At 47.3% G+C, this 21,964-nt stretch overlaps 1 protein-coding gene across 2 annotated transcripts in view; it reads left to right on the forward strand.

The window, feature by feature from the left end:
• The first annotated feature begins 7,243 nt into the window (after nucleotides 1-7,243).
• NEGR1 (neuronal growth regulator 1) overlaps nucleotides 7,244-21,964 on the forward strand; it is a 295,272-nt gene continuing 280,551 nt past the window's right edge. The window contains exon 1 of one of the 2 annotated variants that reach the window (XM_056356242.1): nucleotides 7,244-7,693. In XM_056356242.1, coding sequence (XP_056212217.1) covers nucleotides 7,524-7,693 — 170 coding nt within the window. In that variant the 5' untranslated portion in view covers nucleotides 7,244-7,523. The remainder of the gene's footprint in view (nucleotides 7,694-21,964) is intronic. The other variant, XM_056356241.1, reaches the window with a different exon arrangement.

Below are 21,964 nucleotides of genomic sequence, written 5' to 3' on the forward strand. Positions count from 1 at the left end.
TCAATATTAGTGAGCTTCTGTCATTTGGCAATTATTTTCATAGTAGACCATATGGTGAAGAAAATGTTTTCATTCACCCACATATGACTAAAGTTTATTGATAGCCTTGTACTGGGTGCTGTCTTACCCCGCAGAGCGGTGGCTAAGCCGGCCCAGAGCCTGAAGACACACGTGTGCTTCTGCCAGGCAGAAGGGGCTCACTTCACGGGGGCACCTCGTGTAAGGTGGCGTTCCCGTCTTCTCGGGGGTTACGAAAGCTGGTTTGTGACGTGCTGGGTCAGCTCTTCCTGATGCCTCTGTAGATGCTAAAGACGAAATTCTTCCAGTTTTTTTTCTTCTCCCCACCCCCCCCCCCCCCCCCCCGCCCCCCGCCCGAGTATTTCTGTTGGAAAGATGGATGTAAGATGGGAATGAGTCCTGCCTCCTGGCTTTCAGTGTGTATCCCCGTACGTGTAGCCTTCCCACTTGGGGGGGGGATGCAGCACAAGTCACGTCTTTGCAGATGCGAGAGAAGCCAGAGAACGGGCATTATGGATGCCTTGTGTCTGAGAAAGGTATAATTAGAGCTTGTCTTTTATAAATAGGCACTCATGGATTCACTCCTTCCTTGAGAATTCATTATTTATATACATATATATAATATACTATTATTTTGTATTATTTCTATTTATTATCTGTATTCTTTATTCTTTATTAGATCTGTTATACCTATATTTCCTCCCTCGAAAATTATTTATTTATTATCAGCGTTTCCTGATGTCTAATATGGGCTGAGCTTGTTCTGTGACCTTGTTCTGTCAATTTAAAAACTCGAATAAGACGGCGACTCAGATCTATGGAAATCAGAGTCCTTTCGTCCTGGTGCTAATAGAACTACCGGCTTACAGCGCGTAGGTGCTAGCTTAGATCCTAGCACACCAGGACTCTCCCAATTTTTGAAGTACGGGAAATAATTTCATAGGGTATTTTACCGAGCACTGCTGTACATAGTCATGTAATAGACTATGCAGAAAATGGAAAATGCATTTTATGGAGATTTCAGCATTTGCTTTCAATCCTATTAGCAAAAAAGCCCCACCATATTGCCATGAATTCTGAAGTTATCTGTGAAAGATATACTTATTTAAAAGGAAATTTCTGTTGATTTCAGTGCTTGACAAAAATCACTATTTCCATTTTTCATACACAAGTGATTCAAAAAATGTAAAGTGGATGTAAGAAAGGAGACATGCAAAAACTTTTATTTTAAAATGTGAAAGTGCTGTGTCTGTGTTTCCTGAGATTTATCCCTTCCTCGACTTATCTGCACTCCTCCACCCCTTTTCAAATGAAATTTTCAGGGAATGCATTTTGTGAAGCCTTTTTGCACTATAAGAGATGATCCAGTGGGATTGATCTAGATGAGCTCTTTTACATAGCAGTTCTGCAGAAACATCAGAAATTGCTCTTTGAAAACTAAAGCTGACAAATTATTTGGGTGCCTTGGGTTGTTTGTTCAAATTTTAGGACCCTTGAGATACTTTTTAAGAACATTGAGCAATGGCTGGATGCTTCTTGAAAGGGTTTGTGTTACAGCATAGTAATAAAGTGTTGTCCTTAGTTATGTGATGGTTTTGCTAAAAGATAGAAAAGTAAAAAGCAGATATATTAGAGAATATTACTTAAGAATGTTAATTACTTGAGAATTGCTAAGCTAATAGAAATTTTTACTTTTTTTTTTCTTTTCTTCTTAAAGATGTTCAATTAAAATGAAAAAAAAAAAGCACCCTAGTTTTACCTCCAGGAATGCTTTATTCATTACATCTGAGTTTCTACTGTTCCTTGGCCATTGTAAAAATGTTTCAAAATTCCAAAGTTTTTGTGAATTTGGACACAGAACATGACTGAAAATTCAGCATAGGGGTTTTTTTTGTTCATTTTTTGTTGTTGTGTCCTACCCATGCCCCATCATCCCAATATGTCATCCCCTGCCCCTCTCCAAATTTAAAATGCCTGTCATCTGTTTAGGGAGCAGAACTAAGGTTTTTATTATCAGGGACGGCATCATGACAAACCTCAGATTGCTATTGAGATGCTATGGATGATGCTAACCAAAGTCATTTGGCAACTAGATGGAAATACTTGAACACTTTCAGAAGTATATATCTCAAAAGCAAACAAATGTATATATGGAAATTGCCCATTTGATTCTCACAGAGCATTGTAAAAAGGTTTTGATTAGATCCATTAAGAAAATTACAGGACAGAATGCCTTCCATCGCCGCAGCATGATTGTCTTAGAAGACAAGACATACCTTGGAAATGCTGCTGCCATGGATGTCATTTCGAGCTTGAAATATGACATTTGCACATTTGCAGCCGATGTTAAAACGTGTAGAAATAGAGCAATTCCTTGCCCGACTCAAACGTAGGGGTAATTAGCAGTGGCCAGCACTGTCTGAAGTACACAGAAAAATGAAACTAACTGGAACGTGGCATGACGAGGAATTAAAAAGTGCATGACTAAACCCAAATAGTTCATTGAAAACCAGTAATCCAACAACCGACCTGGTGTCAGTGAGAGGGGTTTCCCTGGGCAGATTATCCCACCGACATCCCGCCCCTGGAGCCAGGCGGGCAGGCAGCGAGCCACGGCGCTCTGCCCATGGGCTACCAACGGCCCGTGGGTGGGATGCTTGCATCGCCTGTTACCCCTTCCCATGATGAATGCTGGCTACGTGATGCAGGTCAGCAGTACCGATTCTCTTGGAGTTGATTCTAGCCATTCAACTTCCCCAGCCTGCCGCTAGCACGAAGGAACAGTTGCAGGGGAGCTGAAAACCCAGGCGGAAACAAAAGCCAAGTGTGAAGTTTGTGGATCAGTCTTGAATATTTGTGCAAACTGTTAAACGGATTCTTGCAAACAACAAGTAAATTTAGCTTTTCTAATGGCTCTAAGCAAAAATATTCAGTTGAGTCACAAAAAATATCATATGGGCTTAGCACTGCTGTGTTTGGAGTACCTGGCTCTTTCAGGTGAAGCCAACATGTTAACATAGCCAAATGCAATTCATGCTAAGCTAGCAAATGTGAAAGATTTCTGTCCTCCCTCCATGGAAATCATTTTTCTATGTGTGTACACATCTGTGTGAGTTTTTTTTCTCCCCCCTCCCCCCGTAAGCTTCCTAGACTTGGGAGGAGGCGGGGAAGACTCAGATGAAAGAATTCAGTCTCTAGAGCAACACTGATTGGCATAACTGCTATTGACTCCTGACCTGCTCTTTTTTTCCATTGATCTGCAAATAGCATGAAACCCAGGGATATGAATCTAAAAATGAACAAAACAAAATAAAAAGCTTCATCTTGGCCACTGCTGATTGAGATTTATATGATCTTTTGCAAAATTAATAGGATATTGCTGAGGAGATGTCTTTTGTCCTTCTTATTCAAAGTGGAGCAAATTATTTGATTGTTTGTTAAGGTCAAGTAAAAACAACAATATATGACTCATTGAAGGTTACAGAGCTCTCCCTAAAATTAGATCTCAACTATTATACCACATCTCTCTTTGGATGATCTGAGTACTTACCAGAACACTCCAAGGGCTTCTTACATGAGGCAGCTGTGTGAAGTTTTTCACATATAAAGACCGATTCCCATGTGGTTATGTGTCTTCCTCCTCTTGATACCAACACAACAGATTTGCAAAAGTTGCATCAGAGCTTGGAAAGGTATTTCTCCCAAAGTCCAAGAAATAGCACTGCAGATCACAAACACATTCATAAGTGTTCTGCCTGAAAAATTAATTGGTTTGGCAAATGTTGTCTTACCAGCTGTAATAGAAATATTTTGCATGTCAGTTACAGGAGGGACCACATTTCACTCTAGACTGCAAGCCTGCAAGGCGAGAGACTGATCTGATGGATCTGAACTCTCCTTTTTTTCTTTTTGCTTTTCTTTTTGTTTTGTTTTTGTTTTTATTTCTATTTTTATTTTTCTTGTTACAAATATAATGGTATTATGTAGTTGCATACGTAGTTTCATTGGCATAAAAAAAAGCAGAAGGCCTTGAGAAATGGGCATGGGGTTTTTTGTTTGTTTTAGTTCATTTTTTTAACTTCCCCTACTCAGAAAGTTTGATGTGAAAAATAGCAAAGTGTGTACTGAATTGGGAAATAGTGGATGGGTCTTTTTTTGCAGCAGGGAGGAAAGATTGCGCTGCTTATTAGTTTGGCTAAGCCAGTCTGCTGTTAGCAGTGGGAAGGTATAAAGTCACAGCATGGTTTGGGTTGGCAGGGACCTTCAAGACCACCCAGTCCCACCCCCCACCACGGGCAGGGACCCCTCCCCCCAGCCCAGGCTGCTCCCAGCCCCGTCCAGCCTGGCCTTGAGCCCTGCCAGGGATGGGGCACCCACAGCTGCTCCGGGCAGCCTGGGCCAGTGTCAAGATGAAGCCTTTGAGAGGTTCTTCCATTCAATGGGATGGAGCCGTGCAAAGGAGGTGGCTATTTAATTGAATGGGACTTTGGAAGGAAGAAGTGCGGGGAAAAGTGATAGAAAGGTCCTCACGACATATTGCAGTGGGGTTGGTGCTGGTGTGTTTGTCGTCTGTGTCTCGTATACAAAACCTTCTCAAGGAATATTTCTCCATAACCTTAGGTCTTGCTGTTGTTGTGACAAGGGTAAGTTGCTGCATCAGCACAGCTAGGTAAGCATGTGTTGTCAGGTTCAGCTGGGTGATTTTTCAGGCCAAGCTTCCCTTACACATGTGATTTGGGAGAGCATTCAGCAATCTAAATGCAGGATCTCAGCTTAGAAATCCGATGATTTGGAAAGGAGGCAAAGATTTTGATGACAATATCTGAGAAGTAGAGCATCTACTCCTGAGTTACAATGATGGTGGCAAACAGGTGACTGGCCTGGAGTCCTGAGGCAGGGTGACAGGAGGCATTTTCTACTAGGGTCTTGTTAAAGAATTATTGCAGCCCTGTTCACTTCATTTCCAGCTTTATAGGCAGCATGAGCCTGCACAGCAGCATACAACAGCAGCAGCCAGAAGAGCACTTTCGTACTCTCAGAGCGACAGAAGAAAAGTCCGGTACACCCGAGCACATGAATGGGGAAGGCACTATCCCAGCATCCAAAGCAGAGCAAAGCTGTATGTTTGGCTGTAAGATAAACCACTTGCATACCTGGTAACCCAGCTGGCAGGGAATGCACCAAAGAGATTGTGGAGTCTCTGTCCCTGGAGATACTCAGAAACCGATGAGACACGGTCCTGGGCAGGCAGCTTTGGGTGGCCCTGTTTGAGTGGGGAGGATGGATGAGATGACCTGTGGAGGTCCCTGCCAGCCCCGACCATGCTGTGGTTCTGGGTAGTCATGCAGAAAACAGAAAATGGCTCTTGAAGCTGAGGTATTGCCATGGGTGACATATCAGAGAAGAAATTAAGACCAAAAGCCCTCGGTAAGCCAGGGTTACCAGGTTACCAGTCCTCTGCAAACAAACATTCTGGGGATGTGGTGTTTGGAGAACTGCTTTGGTGCTGCTGACAGCAGAACTCGGTGTGTGATGGTAAAAACAATATCCAAGACTGTGCAGACAGGACATTTACAACCGTTTGGCATGTGAGGTTTTGCAGTTGCTAACTGCAAGAAGCATTCAAGTCTGGGAAGGTCCTACAGGAGGTTATTGTAGGTCTTTGAATGTGGGATAGTGACAGTGTGAGATGCGGGATGGCTCCACCTGGTACTGGCAACTCCCCATTGGGAAAGCAACCGAGGCTTACCATCGAGGTCTGTCCTGTTGGCAAGCCCGTTTCAAAAGGCTTGGCATTGCATTGGCGACATTCCTAACGATATTTTTGGTACTAGGTGTTCAACTTCTGCTTGCAACAAGCTTCAACCGTCATGGTCCCAGTAGATGGGTGCCGCATACTACAGCAGTCTCCTGCATGCTAGCAGAGAGAATTGTCTCACTGCGGAGTTGTATTTAACATTAAAAAGGCATTACTGTATTATAGCGATAGTACTGACGGCAAGCCTTCCACATCCCAGATTTGTGAGCCAATCTCTCTCTCTTCCCCGCTCTCTTTCCCTATCAAGGAAACTCTGTAGTATCACATGCCGCAGAAGTAGAGGAAGAATTCCCTTTTGTGTACGCTAGAATTTCTTTTGGCAGCTGGGAAGATCTAATGCAATGGGATGCAGTAGGGAAGGGCAAAGCTTACAGGAGAAGGAATGCAGGTTTATCCAAAGAGCAAGCATTGGAAGTATCATGGTTATTAAAGATTTATTTATTTATTTTACTTGGAACACTCTACTCTCAAATCCTTCTGATGCAAATTACCAGTAGGAAAAAATGGTGCACCAGAAAAATGCACACTCTGGCAGCTGATGCAAGTACCACAGGAAAATCAGCGCACGTTGTACCATGGGCTGACAGCGTGGGGTGGCAGAGCTGCTGTGAAGGAACAATTACAACATTGTATGGGCCAGATGTGCATGAATTAGTGTGAGAACGTTTCAAAAATGCCCTTGATGTCCCAGCAGCCATGCAGTTCCCGTTACACAACAGTGCATGGCTTATGCAACTTGCGCCGTGCGGCCGCGGGGAGCGAGCCCCGCATGGGGCGCATCCTGCCGGAGGGGCGCAGCCTGGCGGGCCGTGCCGGGCGGGCTCCGTGCCGGGCGCCCCCCGCCAGCGCCCTACCCCGCTCGGCGGCCGCGGAGGCCGGCAGCCTGCGGGGTGCGTGTGAGGGGCCGCAGCGGGGCGAGAGGGGCCGCGTTTCGGTGTGGCTGTAGGGACATGGCCCGGCCATAGGGCTTGCTGCTCGGTGGGCGTCTCGCCGCCCTGCTGCATTTTAGGAGACGGACCCCCGCGTACGGGGGCGGCCGCGCCGGTGTGCCAGGCGGGAATGGGTCCGCCGTGGGGGAGGCGAGCGGCCCGGGCGGGCGGGGAAGCCTCGCCGCGGAGCTGTCGCTGCGATTTCCAGCGCGGCAGCCCGAAAGCACTGGTTGACTTGCCGGCTGTTGGCAACAACAACAGCAAAAAGCCCCCGAGTGATGAATTTCTGGCCGGCCCTTACCGGGTGCGGGTTCCCGGCGAGCCGCGGCACAGCAGCCCCGCGGCGCGAGCGGCCTGCACCGGGGGGAGGGGGCTGCCGGGGGCGGCCGGCGCTGCGCACCCCGCGGGCGGGGGCGGGGGGGCTGCGGGCCGCGCTGCCGAGGGGCGGGCGGCGGAGCAGGAAGCCCGGCGGGGGGGGGGGGGGCGCGCATCCCTCCGCCGCCGGGCCGGTTGCCAGGGCGACGGCTGCGTGGCAACGGGCTGGCAGCGGGGGCCGCCCGCCGCCGAGCCGCCGCCGCGGCGCGCAGAGCGGGCGCGCTGCCCTCCTCGCTAGATGCTGCGGCGGCCGCCCGGGAGCAGCCACGCTCGGCGCACGGCCACCGACCGCGGGCACCAGCCAGGGGCCGCCGCTACCGGGGGCAGCTCCCGGCCGCCGCCGGGCCCAGGGGCAGCGCGTAGCGGCGCGGCGCGGAGCGGAGATGGTGCCGCTGGTGCGGAGCGCCGGGGGCTCCCACCAGTGGCTGGCGGTCGTGGTCCTCGGCCTTTGCTGCCTGCTGCCCCCCGGCCGACTCGCCGCGCCGGGCGGAGATTTCCCCGGGGCGGCCGTGGACAACCTGGTGGTCAGGAAGGGGGACACGGCGGTGCTTAGGTAGGAGGCGACCGCGGCGGCGGGGGGGCGGGGCGGGGGGGAGTGCGGAGCTCGGCCGCCAGGGCAGCCCCCGCCGCTCCCGGGGATGCTGCCGAGGGCCGGGGGGGGCGTGGGGCAGTTGCCGCTGGCAGCGACCGCTGCCCGCGCCGCTGGAGCTGGGGCGGCCGCCGGGCCGCTCCCTGGTCCCGGGGGTGTGGCGGGCGCTGGAGGTCCGTTCCCGTGTTTCGCCCGCCGTCAGCAAGGCACGGTCTAGTTCATAGAAGTTTGGATACCGGCTGCTGGGCGAACCGGTGCAGTTTTGGTTCCCGGCATCAGCTCCGGGCTGCGCAGCCCAGCATCTGCAGCACGCCCTGGCAGAAGTGTTCGCGTTGTTATGTGTATTTTTATATATATATATATATATATATTTTACCTTGTTGTATTTCCCAGCGATGAGCACGGCAAGCTAGCTTTGCACTGCTAGGAGGGGATGTGCTTACCGTAGCTCCGTTATTCCTTCTCCCAATGAACCCTGTGCTCCCTGTGCCTACGGTATCTTCTCTTCGGTCCGGTTGAGTGGAGCAAAATTTGTTTACCAGCAGCTGTACACCATACTTAATCTACTTGAATCCTTCTTTCTGATTTGTTTTCATTAATCCCCTGGCTTGATTTGGTTATCTTCCCCCCCCCCCCCCCCCCCCCCCCCCCGTTCCAACTTTTTATTCCTGCATCGCACTTCTCTCACGATCTTGCCATAGTTCAAGAAAAATACATTTTCTGGTTATCTGGAATATGATTGCAGCAGGTTGAACCTTCTTGCTTGTGATAAATCTCCCATTCAATTAGCAGTAGTTTTAAGCTATGAAGAATCTGGCTGTATTATTTTTTGTTGGGGTGTCACTCACTTAGGTCCCTAGATTAGAAAGTATTTTAGCCATGTGTGTTTTTAATCATCCTACGATCTGCTGTAAAATATTGCATGAGGTATTTTCACTAGGAATTTGGAATCAGTTTATAGCAAGTCGGCTTGCTTCTGGTGTAGTAGCTGCTGAAAATACAGTAGATGTCTATGTAGGGCAGCTGACAAGTAATTTTTATGTATACCTCAGTTATACTCTGTATTTTGAGATGTCCTGAAGTTCTCATGCTTTCTGTCTGCAGAATTGGAGAATCAAAGGATACAGATTTTTTTTTTTTTTTTAAAGTCAGTTTTATTTGTACTGTTTCAGACTTAAAGGTTGCAGAGAAGGTAACTTGGTGAGTTTGTGGGCAGTTAAGACAAGATACTCGGCCAGTACTAAATGTTAGTAGGACACGAACAAATACATATTCAGAACTACCTTATTAAAAAATTGTGGGATTACTCTAAAGGCGACCTCCTGGTGGGTTTCGGCTGGAATACATTTGTTTTCTAGGCCTAAGACTGTGTCTGAAACTCAGGGTCTGTGCAGGGGGATAGGTTACATAAATGGAATGAGAGCTATAGGATTTAAATGTTACTTTTGTCTCACAAGGGAGGGAGAGTATGTTTGGTAAAGATGTGCTGCTAAAGGAAACATGAACGTCGCTAATGAACTCTGGAACAAAGCAATTAGATGCTGAAATAATGTGCATTACATCTGTTTTTTCATTCCTCCTGCTCTGTGATTAGCTTCTTTCATTTTGTATGCCTTTTGTAGGCTTTCTTGTGAATCAGAGTTTATTTTGTTTTCAGCTGGTATGGCAACTTGAAAGGGGAATTGTAGGATCATGATAAGAGTAAACACTTTCAAAGGAGTATGCAGAAGGTGGGTAGAGCTGTTTATCCTGATTCTCTCCCTCCACATCATCACTGCTCCTCCTGAATTTTTCCTCACTGCATGTTTATTTTGATACGCATTAAAATAATTGTTCGTGTCCTAAGTATCGGAAGCTGGCTATTTATTTAAACAGAAAATTCCAGTGAGCTGGGTAAAGCAGTTTGGGTATTAGGAAAGGAGTTTTTTTGATTCCAGCTCTTTGGCCATCTGAATTTTGCTCTTCTCAGTTACTGTGTATTGCAGCAGCACCCAAAGTTGGCCGTGCACTGTAGTTCCCAGCCTCTTACGGCAAGGTGGCCGTCAGCTCCCTTCTGCTGGCACGTGTTGATTCACCGCGCAGCACCAGCCGACTCCAATTTTATCTGTTCTCCAGCAATGAGGGCTTTAGAAGTTGCCTCCTTATTTGCTTACAAAGACAGCACCGTGCCTAAAGCACCCAGCACTCCTTTTCTTAATAATTAATGCTAGAATATGGAAGTAATTCCCATGGCTTTGAGTCAGCATTTTCTTGGCTGCCAGAAGATTAGGGTGATTTATGTGATGCGCGCTGAGGTGGAGGCATCCCCTAATGAGAGGGCGTTGTGGGCGCTGCAGGAGCGCTTTCTCGGCACACACCCTGTGCTAGCTCCTCAGCTCCTGCTCAGGGCTTTTACCCAGCTGTGCAGCTTAATTACGTATTGACCCAGGTTTTAAGGTCTGCAAGGAGCGCAAATAAACGGCGTTACCTGTGTTGAGCTGGGGATAAAGTTTTACTCGCAAGTCTCGTTTTGAGCTGGAATATTAGGGGAGAAACTGCGTAGCCAGTTTCGATGAAGAAGATGGCAGACTGAGCGAGCCAAGTTCCAGTCTCAAGTCTCACATTAAGCTTTCATTGTCTTTACTAAAAATGAGGAATGCAGTCTCCTTTAACTGCTGAGATTTTCCAGTAAGAGCCTCTAAGTATTAACACAAAGTAAAACAATAAGTACGACTCCCTCATTTTAAAATAGTTAATTCATACGAATGCGTGATTAATCACTTCAGCATCCAGTGCCCACGGCATTTCTCCGGTGCCAGGGAGTTCGCTGGCTGGCTTCCGGCGTGGGCAGGGACAGGGGCATGGGCAGCCCACGTTCGGCACCGCCACATGGGCTGGCAGCAGACAGCCTGCCAGCAGCTGCCCCTCACCCCTGCCTTCTGCGGGAAGAGCCTAGTGACCAGTCCTGAGAGCAAATCTCTCGTTAGCCAGGGTGGTCTTGCTGATGATGAGCTGTTTCTGTAGTCTCCATAATTAAAACCTGGTACCTGTTGTTTGTTCTCAGTTGGTGACTGATCCAGGCAGACCCAACGCTATTTGTGGCACCGTTTACTGAAGTTATAAGAAATTATACCAGTAATGCAGTTGCTTTGTACTGCAAAATCATTTTGGGAAGCCACTTATTTTCAGAAGTATAATTCTGTCCTGAATCTTTTCTATATTCTTCCCAGACAACCAGTTAAGATTTAATGAGAACACATGAGGAAGGAGAGCACAAGCTATAAAAGCATTATTTTATTAAAAGAATAAATTGCCACATTGTAAACTGCTAGTTACACAGGGAAGAGCCTGTATTTTCAGAACTGAATTCTTCTAGTGACCCTTCTCAAGACCTCCTGCAAGGAGAGGGATCGCCCTGTGTTGGCAGCATGTGTGTGACGCTGACAGCAGAAGTGGTGATTTTGGAACACGAGTGTTTTAAGAGGTGACAAATGAAGAGCAATTTGCTTGGAGCAGGCATGGGTAACCCGTTTCTTTTCCCTCGCTGCCCGGTGAGCAGCACTCACCCTCCGGGGGGGGATGCTCAGCGGGTACCAAGGCCACCTCCACTGGGTTGGGGACTGCTCCGTCCCCTTCCCGTTGGCCAGGTGTGGGGTGACGTGAGGATTGCAGCGAGAGGTGTTTCTGCTTCCACAAGAAAGGAAAGAGAATTTCTCTTTGACTTTCTGTGCTGATGCTTATCTAGGTTACGGCTGGTTTGTGTGCACGGCTTTCCTCGCTTTATATAAACACGAACATAGATATGTGTTTCCTAACAGTTCCTACCTACCTCATCTGCAATTTGTAAACAAAATCCCCTTAGGTATCTAAAGGTACAGATCTGAAGGTGACCAAAATGGCTTTCTCTAGCAAGCAAAGTTTTTTATCCTGCATTTTATTTTTCTTAAATCTCATGGATAATAAAAATCTAGTTTACCTGACAGTACTTCTACACTGAGCAATCACAGTAAATTCAGTTTTAGAAGCTGGCACATTTTCAAAAAAAGCAAAAGATTTTTTTCTTACCACTGTGTGATTATAGAGTAGTTTATAAAATACCTGCTCTGCAATGTGTAAAATAATGTGAATTCTTCACTGCAAAGAGTTAAACCTTGAGTTAGGATCCATTGGATCGAGGTTCCCAAAGGCTGCCAGTGAGGAGTAGGAGGGGTGGATACTGTAAAGCAGGTAACCACATCGGGTTGTGGTTACAGAGCAGACATCGGATCCTGTCAAACCTGGCTGGGAAAACCAGGATCCGTCCTAGGCCAGCCTGGCTGACAGGTAGACTGAACCTCACTCGCGGTTTTTGACTGCCGGAGCCTCTTTTGGCCATCCCATGTGAGCTCTGCCTGAGGTTCAGGGCAGCTAGCAGTCACCTGAGAAGGGTGATTATAGGAGAAGAATCTGGGTTTTTTGGTCATAGGTCAGGGGATTTGGGGGGTTTTGGTTTGTTGTCTAAATTTGGAATTCTTCGTGTGTAGCCTGGTGGCTTCTCCTTCCACCTCGGAGTGGTGTCAGGTCTTGTCGTGTGCAGTCATGCTCTCCCTGCCCCGGAGGCCTGACTTGGTCACCAGCTGACTCCGAAGAGGTGACGCAGGCGGGCTGTGCTGTGTGGCTGCAGGTGAGCTCTGCCGGCAGGACCCTTTACTGCTGTTTTCACTGGTATTAAAAGATTAGGGCACATGGTAGACAGCTGATCCGAAACTATACATCTCTGTCAGTGCCTGCCTTTGGAGTTACTCAGCTGCTTCTTTTCCACAAGTTTTTCAGCTGGTGGCAGAAGTTGCCATCTGGGGAACAGGAGGAGCAGCTCCTGGCATCCTCTGTGTCTCTCGGTGTCCTTGGCCGGGAGAGCTGCTGCCCTAAACACAGCAAGCATGACTCCTGCCTCCCCTGAGAGGCACCCCGCTTTTCAATCCTGCCACCCCTGGGTGGCTCAGGAGCCGTGCAAGGTGGCGTGCTGGAGAAATGCTGTTCTTTGTGCAGTGCTGATGACTCAGTGCTTCACTGTGGCTCCCTTGAGCCTCACAGAGATCACAGTTCTCACCGTCTATTGAAAATTACTTTCTCAGCTGTGTGTCATCTTGTTCACTCACAGTGGAAAATGGGATGCTCCCTCTTCTCCTCCTCTGGTGGGCATTGACAGTTCAGGGGAGAGATGTCCACCTAACATCATTTTTCAAAACTAGTTGCCCTTAGTGGTACCAAATGCAGGGTCTCTGAAGTCAGAGTCCGGTATGGGTATGAGCTCCGCTTTGGCGGGAGAAGTTTGGCAGCAGTGGCCAAACCCACGTCTCCTGGTTCTCTGGCTTTCAAACCATTCTGATTTTGAGATTGGACCTCCCCTCTGCTGGTAAAGCACATCAGTGTCTTACAGTGGGCGCAGGGTGTCCTGGCCAAACAAAACCTTGCTGGGACCATTTCCAGTTCCTGCTTCTGCTTCCCCTGACTCCAGGTGCTCAAGAATGAAACTACAGCATTACGGTCATCATCATGGATTTTGTTATGGGGGGCTCCTTCTCAACCTGTCTCGAGATAGAAAATCCCATGGATTCCCAGATCAGTGGTGATGAGGAAGATCCAGCTGCTCTGGTTGAAGTCACTGAAGGTACCTGTGTGTCAAGCAGGCCAAGCAGGCTTCAACTCGGAAGCTGTTCAGGTCAGGGGGATGTAGGTGCCTATTCATATTTAAATTGCTGGGGGGGGGGCTAATGACTTTTAGGGGTTGGGACTTACATGTCGGTTTTGCTTTCTTTCCCAAGAGCTGCCCTTTATAGCTAACAGTCTTTCCCAAAGGAGCAACAGTGGTCATGGAAAGCTGGTGACACATCTGCCAAACATTCTCTGCTTGTTGTTGTTACTGAGAACTGAGCATTTGGGATGAAAATTTACAGAATGACTAGCAGGTGAATATCAACTGTGTATAGCATATTTAAATTGTAAGATACTATATATATTCTAGCATTACAGCTCTCTGATGCATGTCCACATACCAGTGTTTGGTAGTTGTGTGCACCCAGGTATAAACACAGATATGTCTATGGAGGGATGGGTGGTGTAATAAATACAAGAATTTTCTTACCTTTATAATTTTAAAAGGTACATTTCTGGACTTCCATACTCTTTTGGTATTCTTGTGCGGTTCAGCATCATGAATTATTTGGCTGAAATGTGACTGTGGTATGCATAGACATATGTACACCCTCCCCCCCCGCCCCATAAAATTAAGTTGTTGTTTGAGTAAGACTTTCACATTCCAAATCCCTGCCAATTATTAAACAAGCACATTATGGTGCTTGCCTCTTGTCTGTGCAGTAATAATAAATAAATTCAGAGTAAATTAAAATAATTTATCATTTTAAACGATTGCGAATGTTTCAGATGTTATGCAGAGGAACTAACAAAACAAGGAATCAGTAAGGAATGAAAAACAGTATTTGTTCCAAAGGGCTGTTCTGTTGAGGAGAAACTGAGAGACTTAAATTACTTTCTTCTTGTCATCTTGCATAAAAGTTGACTCTAGCCGAGATCCCAGGGAAACAAGTCCCGGGGGCTCAGGCGGACTGGTTTCCCAGCCCAATCAGCAACACGCAGCACTGGCTCGCTGTGGCTCTCCTGGCAGAAGCATAGCGCAGCGCTGTGCTCGGAACGGCGATGGCTGCTGCGGCAGGCGCAGGGAAGCGACCCTGAGACCTTTCAGCTCTTTTTGGGACTTGTGGGGATGGATGGGTACTGGGGCACTTGTGCTGCTCTGATGAAGGCAGGTCCCAGGCGCAGGCTGGCATGTCCTAGCTCGGCCAGGGCTGGTCAGGGAGCACTGAGCACTGGCAGGCTGTTACCCACGTTCTTCCTTACCTTTGGCGTGGCTTTGCTCATGCCAGCTGCCGGTCCTGCACACATACTGTGCTATTTTCATAGAATCACAGAATCACAGCACGGTTTGGGTGGGCAGGGACCTCCGAGACCACCCAGTCCCACCCCCCACCACGGGCAGGGACCCCTCCCCCCAGCCCAGGCTGCTCCCAGCCCCGTCCAGCCTGGCCTTGAGCCCTGCCAGGGATGGGGCACCCACAGCTGCTCCGGGCAGCCTGGGCCAGCGCCTCGCCACCCTCACCATGAAGAATTTCTTCCTAATATCTAATTTAATTCTACCCTCTTTTAGTTTAAAGCCATTACTCCTTGTCCTATGGCTACATTATATTCCAATATGTCAGGCCATCCTTTCAAAGGATCCCCTCTCGCACCCCTCCATAATGGGGCTGTTGTTCTTCGTGGTGAGTGAACAAGAATAGTGAAACAGATTATGCACAGCACCCTCCCTGCTGCACAGCACCCTTTCTGCTGCTCTAGCTGCTGAGCAAGCCCCTGCCCACTGCCGGCAGCCACCCACTCCAGATGTCCCTGGTGCAGGGCAAAGAGCACTGTGGCTGGAGAATAAACACCATTTTTTCAGAACTAGAGGGATACAAGCCAACAATTGAGTGAAGGCAGAGGCAGGTTAATCCAGCTGGCCACAACGCCAGATAAATTCAGTGAGATCTAGCCAGTGACAGCAGCGGCAGCGGACTCGCCTGCGATAACGTAATACTGCACTAATCAATCAAGTAATTGATCATATCCATCCGCAGGCTTCTGGTACCAGACCTGCCAGCTCCTTTAGCTTGCTTCATCTGTGAGTTAAAAAGATCTGCAGAGAAAAGGTTGAAAGAGAAACCTGTGTCTCCCTGTGAGGATGCTATTCCTCATGGGCAACATGGGGAGAAATACTTGTTAAATACCCCTCTGCTAAGACACTGACTGTTGGGAGGGGCAGGCGGTTCAGAGTGCTCTTCAGCTCTGGCTCTTTTTCAGCCTTTGAGCAGAGATGATCAGTACAGAATCCATGTACCTGTGAGAACAGAAAGGTCCTGCTTGGAAGCAGAGAAAGGAACTCTTGAAATCTGCAAAATCTGCATTTTCCCCAACTCAGCCCAGAAAAAGTTCATGCTTATTTAAGTCTGTCACCATCAGGGTGGTCCCTCCTCTGCCTTCTGTCAGTAGTTGTCCTCCGTTGTGCTGTTAGTGTGGTGCAGCCATCCCGAGCCCTCACTGCCGGGCCAGCTCTGGAGCAAAGACCATGTCGTGGGGCCACAGAGACCCTTGGCTGGGCTGAATCAATCTGCTGGGCTCCCGGCACGGTTGTGCCATCACAACCGGCATGACTGGGCTCCCGGCGGGGCTGTGCCATCACAGCCGGCATGCAGCATGGCCGAGCACCACCTGAGCAGAGCCTTCCTCTTGGAGCTGGCTGAGGTTGCAGCTCTCTGGTGTCCTGCACAGGCATACCAAATCCCGCTCACCTTTACCCTACCCTATCAGAAACTATCAGGCTATCTCATTTTCACTTTTCCCAGATATTTTTTCAACTCAGCAGAAAAAATATTTCTTCCTCAGACTGGATGCACACGTTTTTTTTCCTCATGTTACAGCTGCCACAGACGCCTGAGCAGGCTGGATTTGTTAGTGCACCTGCATGTACGTAGGTGGATATGTAAAATAGACCCAATAAAATGCTCAGCCGTCGCAGTAGTGTTTCTTGGTGCTCCTTCTGTAGCGCTTTATGTCTACCTAACGGCACATGGAGCCAGTAGATGCCTGCAGGAGCTCCAGCTGTAGCTCTGGTTTAGTGTGCTGTATTACATACAATGCCGGCAGAGATTTCTTGGCGATCTACACAGGAGAATGGCCCACCAGTGAGTTCAACTCAAGTTTTGATTTTTATACCTGCAAAACTGTTAAAAAAATACAAGATGAAGTAGAACATGCTCTGCCTTATAACAGAAAAAGAGTCAATCTGTTTTAAAAGATTTTCCCTTGGCAACAGCAGACAATCTGGTGGTCAGACAGCCAAACAAACAGCTATCATTAGTCATGCATAATTAAAACAAAGAGAGTAACCAACCGTTAGCAGTAACAGTTTTGTCTTGGAAAAAACCTCATTAGCATACAATACTTCTTGCAGAAATCTCCAGTAGTCTTTCTCATGCAAATGTCAATGTAAATGAAGGGAATTCTATATATTTATGCGTATATGCTGTTTTTTTTTAAATATACTTATGTAAATATACAGGAATGTGGTAACTGTCCGGTTCAGTATAGCATCTGTGATACGCCTGCAAAATTTACATATTGCAATCCTGTCAAAAGTAGGCAGGAACCTTATTCCCTCTACAAAACATAGGCATACATAATTTACTGTACAGTTGTATGCCTTTGATATTTCACTGGCTTCATGTTACAAACTTTTTAAACTGAATGTAATTCACCATCATAAATCAGCACTGGAGACTGAAGTCCTCCCTTTTGAGCACCCGGTTTTTGCCCGATGTGAATGCTCCCATTAAATTTATTCTGGGTACAAAGAAGACGATGCAGACCTTTGCCTTTTACTTCCTTGGAAGGGACTGACTGACGGATGTGTTTGTTGCACTACACAGCTGCTCAGGCTTGCTTTGGGTGCTGTATAGGACGGAGGAGATCCGTTTCCTTCGAGCACGGCCCTGGGAAGGAGCTCCAGAGCTAGCAAAGGTGGGGGTATGGCCCTGCTGTGTGCGGAGAGCCGGGGGAGCTGGCGGGATAGCCATAGGAACCAGCAGGAAGCGGGGCCAGGTAAAAGTTATAAATAACCAGTTAAAGAAGAAATCAGGGCTTTGCAACCACACTCCCATTTCTTACTAATTGGAGAGGGGAGCATCTGTAAAGCACAGGTCTAGACATGCACTGTAGCTTTGCTACCGGCTACTGATTTAGTGTACTTAATTAAGCCAGAACGATGCAGAGGACAGTTCTCTCCAAGGAAACATGGCTGAAGAAGGGGAGGGGAAGTTTCAAGCAAAGTTCTCGTTGATTTAATGTGCTTAAGGTATACGTGATTATGCAAAAAGAAGTAGCTGTCACATCCCGCCTCCTCCCAACAGCAAACAGCTCCTGGCTCCACGGGGAGGCTGGGCTCGGCACCTGCAAAGGGACCTGTCCTAACCTGCCTTTCTGTAACATTAAAAAAAGGTTGATTTTACATTAAAAAAGGTTTTTATTATTAAAAAGAAAGTTTTTTAGTATTAAAGTTGTTAATTTTATGTAAAAGTGGTAGAAGAACATTTAAAGTAGGACAGACTCCTTCCTGCAGCGTGCTGGTGTGCCTTCCCCGCGGTGCCGTCCCGGGAACCAGCCTTCAGGCTGGGTTGTGGTGGCACCACGTGTGGGGAAGCCACAGTGCTGCAGCAGCCTCTGGGTCACAGTGAGGTGTCATGTGGAAACGGGAAAGTGTTGCAGAGAAAATTGTTTTGTGCTGCTGCGGAACAAAAATTTGCTGGAGTAAATGAAGCTGTATTTTTCTAAACCATTTTTCCCCTTTTTTCCCCTCTCTCTCTCTGCTTGGCCATGCTGGTTGCCTAGAACTTTCTCTTCTACTTGTCTTTCTACCCTGCTGTAAATAAAATGGTCCATGTGCCAGTAGGCTTTGTATATGGAAGAGTAAATCCCATTGGGACAGCTGAGTGTATTTCAGATCTGAGCAGATAGTCCAGTACAACCCTTGCGAGAAAATTCCAATGATTTTTTTAGCACGTTTTAATAAGCTACCAGCTTGAGTGCTGAAATATCTATGAAGCGGTTTTGCTTCCATTTTACTAGCTCTGGGTTTTAATAACACTGGTGGAAGTTTGCAGCAACAGCGTGTCGGAGCCCTTCACTCACTCGGGATCAGGAGCACAGGAACAAGCAGCAGGTGCTTGTTCCCTGCAGTTTTGGGGTGGTTGTTTGAATTCAGGGAAGTTTACCCTCTTCTCTTGAAGTGAGCGAGGTGGTAGCAGCAGAAGCACTCTCAGGAGGGGTGTGCCAGCCCAAAGGGGAATTGCTCCGGAGCAGCCAGTCCTGCTGCTTCAGTCCCCAGCACAGTTGCTGGTCTGAACTGGGTGGCAGCCCCTTCAGGGAGCCAGAAGAAGAGCAACAGCCTTCAAAACCAGTGCAAAGCGTTTTCAGCTCTCGGAGGCGCTCTGGCCAAGGCAGGTGGGTGCCACCGCTTGTGCAGGTGGCTGGGTGGGCTCAGGCCACAGCATCCCTGGGGGGCTGCCCAGCACCAGCCTTTGCAGAGCAAAGGCTGGCTTTGCTGCAGGATGGTGCCCAGGAGGCAAAGTGCTGCCCCGGGCAGTTGCCTGCTCTGGTCATTTTGGCACCTGTGCCCAAAATTTGAGCCTGGATTCTAGATGTTCATCAGAGGCATAGCCATTTTGTGTGTTGGATGAAGCCATGAAGGGGTCTGGTCTGGGGCATCCAGCTGGACAGCTCCAGTCTCTGCATCTTCTGACGTTTCTTTACAGTCTCGTGCTAGTGTGGAAAGCTCTTTGTAGCTATGAATTGTCAGCCGGTGGGCACTCTGGCGCCAGAAGGTGAAACCCTGTGTAAAATGTGTATAACGAGGTGCAGCGCTGCTGCAGGTAACGCGGCAGGGTTGCTGGAGCAGGATGTCAGAGCTGGCGGGGACCCAGCCCTGGGGGGACATGGCACATCCACGGGCTGGCTTCCTGATGCCCAAATGCCAATTTACTCGTTCATAATTATCAGAAAGAAGTTTAGTAAGGGAAGGTGTAACTGAACGCATTATATTTGCCCGTTCTTTGTGACTGTGATGCTACCCACCAGAAATGTTCAAGTTGACACAGGAGGTCCAGATATAGCCTTAGATTTCAGTAAATTGTGGTGTCACTTAATTTTAAAACAGATCTGTAAATGTGTGATGGAAAAATGAGAATGTTAAATATTGTAGCCAATGCTTTTGGTAAGTGGTACATTGCAGCCTTGGAGTAAACACTTTTCATGTTTGTGACACAGTTCAAAATAAACTGTGTGTTATTATTGATGTAATTGAATATCAGATCAGATTCTCTGTATCGTGTATTATAGAAAAGCATGGCGGGCTCCCGTGCTGGGCGGTGGGTGTGAAAGCTGGGGAGGGTGCCTGTGCGTGTGCAGGGGTGAGGTCTGTGCTGAGAGCAGTACCGTGCGTGATCACGAATGGAAATGTCACCACGGCTGCGTACTGCATTTTGGAACCGCGGCACTTGCCTCAGCCCCTTCTCAGCGGAGGGCTGGGATGGTTAATGCCTCCGCAGTTGCTGCTTCTGCTTTTCTAGCCCCGGACCTGCAAACACGGAGGCTCCTCTGAGAGACCATGTGTCCATGATGCACCTCCTTGGTCCATGGTGTATTGCCCAGCTAGTGTCCTGGCTCAGTGTCCTTTACATCAGTGGTGCCTGGCTCATGGAACGGGCTCACAGGTTCTCTGGTGAGGCTTCAGGAAGGTATAGGTGAAGCAGACTGTGAAGTCCAAATTAATGAGCTATATTGCACTGAAGACTCAGCAAGATGTGGAAGTGCTAATTTTCTCCCGAATCAGCTGAACCAAGGTCAAGAACTTCTTCCTGCCATCAGGGGAGAGGAGGAGAATGGCTCCTGCCATGACTCATAGGAGCATGAAGGCCAGCAGAGAGTCAGGAGCCTCTGAGGAAGGGTGAAAGAATGGACAATTTTCCATATAGGCTTTCTGCCAGTTCCAGGAAGCCCACGGCTGAAGTGAAGATGGCATGTCAGCACTGGCACTGAACTGTTGGGTTATCCATGGATGGCAGCCGGCAGGGCTCTGATCCGTTTGGACCATAGAGCACGTGGAAGCATTGGTTCTGCCAGCGGGGTGTCCACCCAACGGCCACCGTGGGAGCTGGAACAGCCCTTTGGTGCCTCGTGCTTGGTGGTGGGACTGGTGCTTTGATGCTGAGAGGCAAACGTGGAGTTTAACCAAAGACAAAATGTTTATGTAATGCAGCTTTCAAAGAGTTGGGTTTTTTCTTAAATTCTTGTGTTGACTCATCTTTGTGTCAGTCCCTCAAATCGTGTAAGCATTTCCACACCAATTTTTTGGTTTCTAGCATGTAAGTGACGCTAAACTTAATGAGTACAAAACTCGCTCTTCCAGATTTTTAGATTTATAAGAATTATAATGATACATATATTATAGATTTGCAATTAACTTTTTAGCTTACTTACAACAGTTAATCAGGAAATGGTCCTAAAAGAGGTTTAACAGTGTCAACACACTTTGAAATAAATGACAAGTGAGGTTGTCCCAGGCTTTGAATGCCTAAAGTGTTTAGGAGATTGAATGCAAGTCTCGGTGAAATCCCAAAATAATTTGATATCCTGAGCTGAGGCAATAATAAGTTTCCAAAGGCGGCGAGAAGGATGGATGTCTTGGCAAAAATAAACAGATAAATAAAAGTGCTGTCTTCTGTGTTTGTCTGCCGTGTCACAAAATCTGAAAGGCTGAGGTCTTTTCTACAAGATAAATGAACCCAGCTTTCTTGAAAGCATGATTGCAAATAGGTAAGTCTATCAGGTCTAAAAGCAATTATTTCAGTATACTCCATTCCTGGCTATCATGATATAGCAGCTTTTAATGAGGGATTTGGATCACATGAACTAAATTAGTTAAAAAATGAGCACAGCTGTATATGAAGGTCTCAGAAAGGGCTTGCATTATTAAACTGACTTATTTTAAACTGTGCTTGTGAAGTATTGAGTTAGCTTACTTGTGTACTTTGATAGATGTGATAAAAAATGTATCAGTGGGAGTTAAAAAGGAAGTAGTTGTGCAGGTATTGTGTTGCTTATAGAATAAAATAAGATAATGCAGTAATTAAAACATTTGTTTATATGCTAATTATTTGTTGTTTAAAAATGTAATATGGTGGTATAATATATTTACAAAATTATAGGTTAATTCATTGAAAGTATGGATGCATTTAACTTGATGTGTTATGTCATAGTTATCTTGAATATATCATAGCAATTAAATCAGTAAACTGGCATATCGTATACTTTTAAATGTGTTACAGAAAGAGAAGTGTTAAGTGTTGCACTGTCTCGCTACTGCTTCAGGTGCCTCGCTGCGGCACTGGGCACACCTTTGGTCACTGGGCTCCCCGGGCCACTTCTAGCTTTAATCCCATCCCACTTCAGCAGTGAATTTCTCTTACAATTCTTGGGCAAGGCAGTTACTGAGTAAATCTAAAATCAAATATTAAAAATGTCATTGAAAGGCTAATATAAACAGGGTAGGGGGAGACTGATTAGCCTAAAGTTTTCTTTCAGGTGTTAAGGGTCTCATATCGCAATTCTTGT

The sequence above is a fragment of the Falco biarmicus genome, chromosome 11 (assembly GCF_023638135.1).
Source record: "Falco biarmicus isolate bFalBia1 chromosome 11, bFalBia1.pri, whole genome shotgun sequence".
Classification (NCBI taxonomy): domain Eukaryota; kingdom Metazoa; phylum Chordata; class Aves; order Falconiformes; family Falconidae; genus Falco; species Falco biarmicus.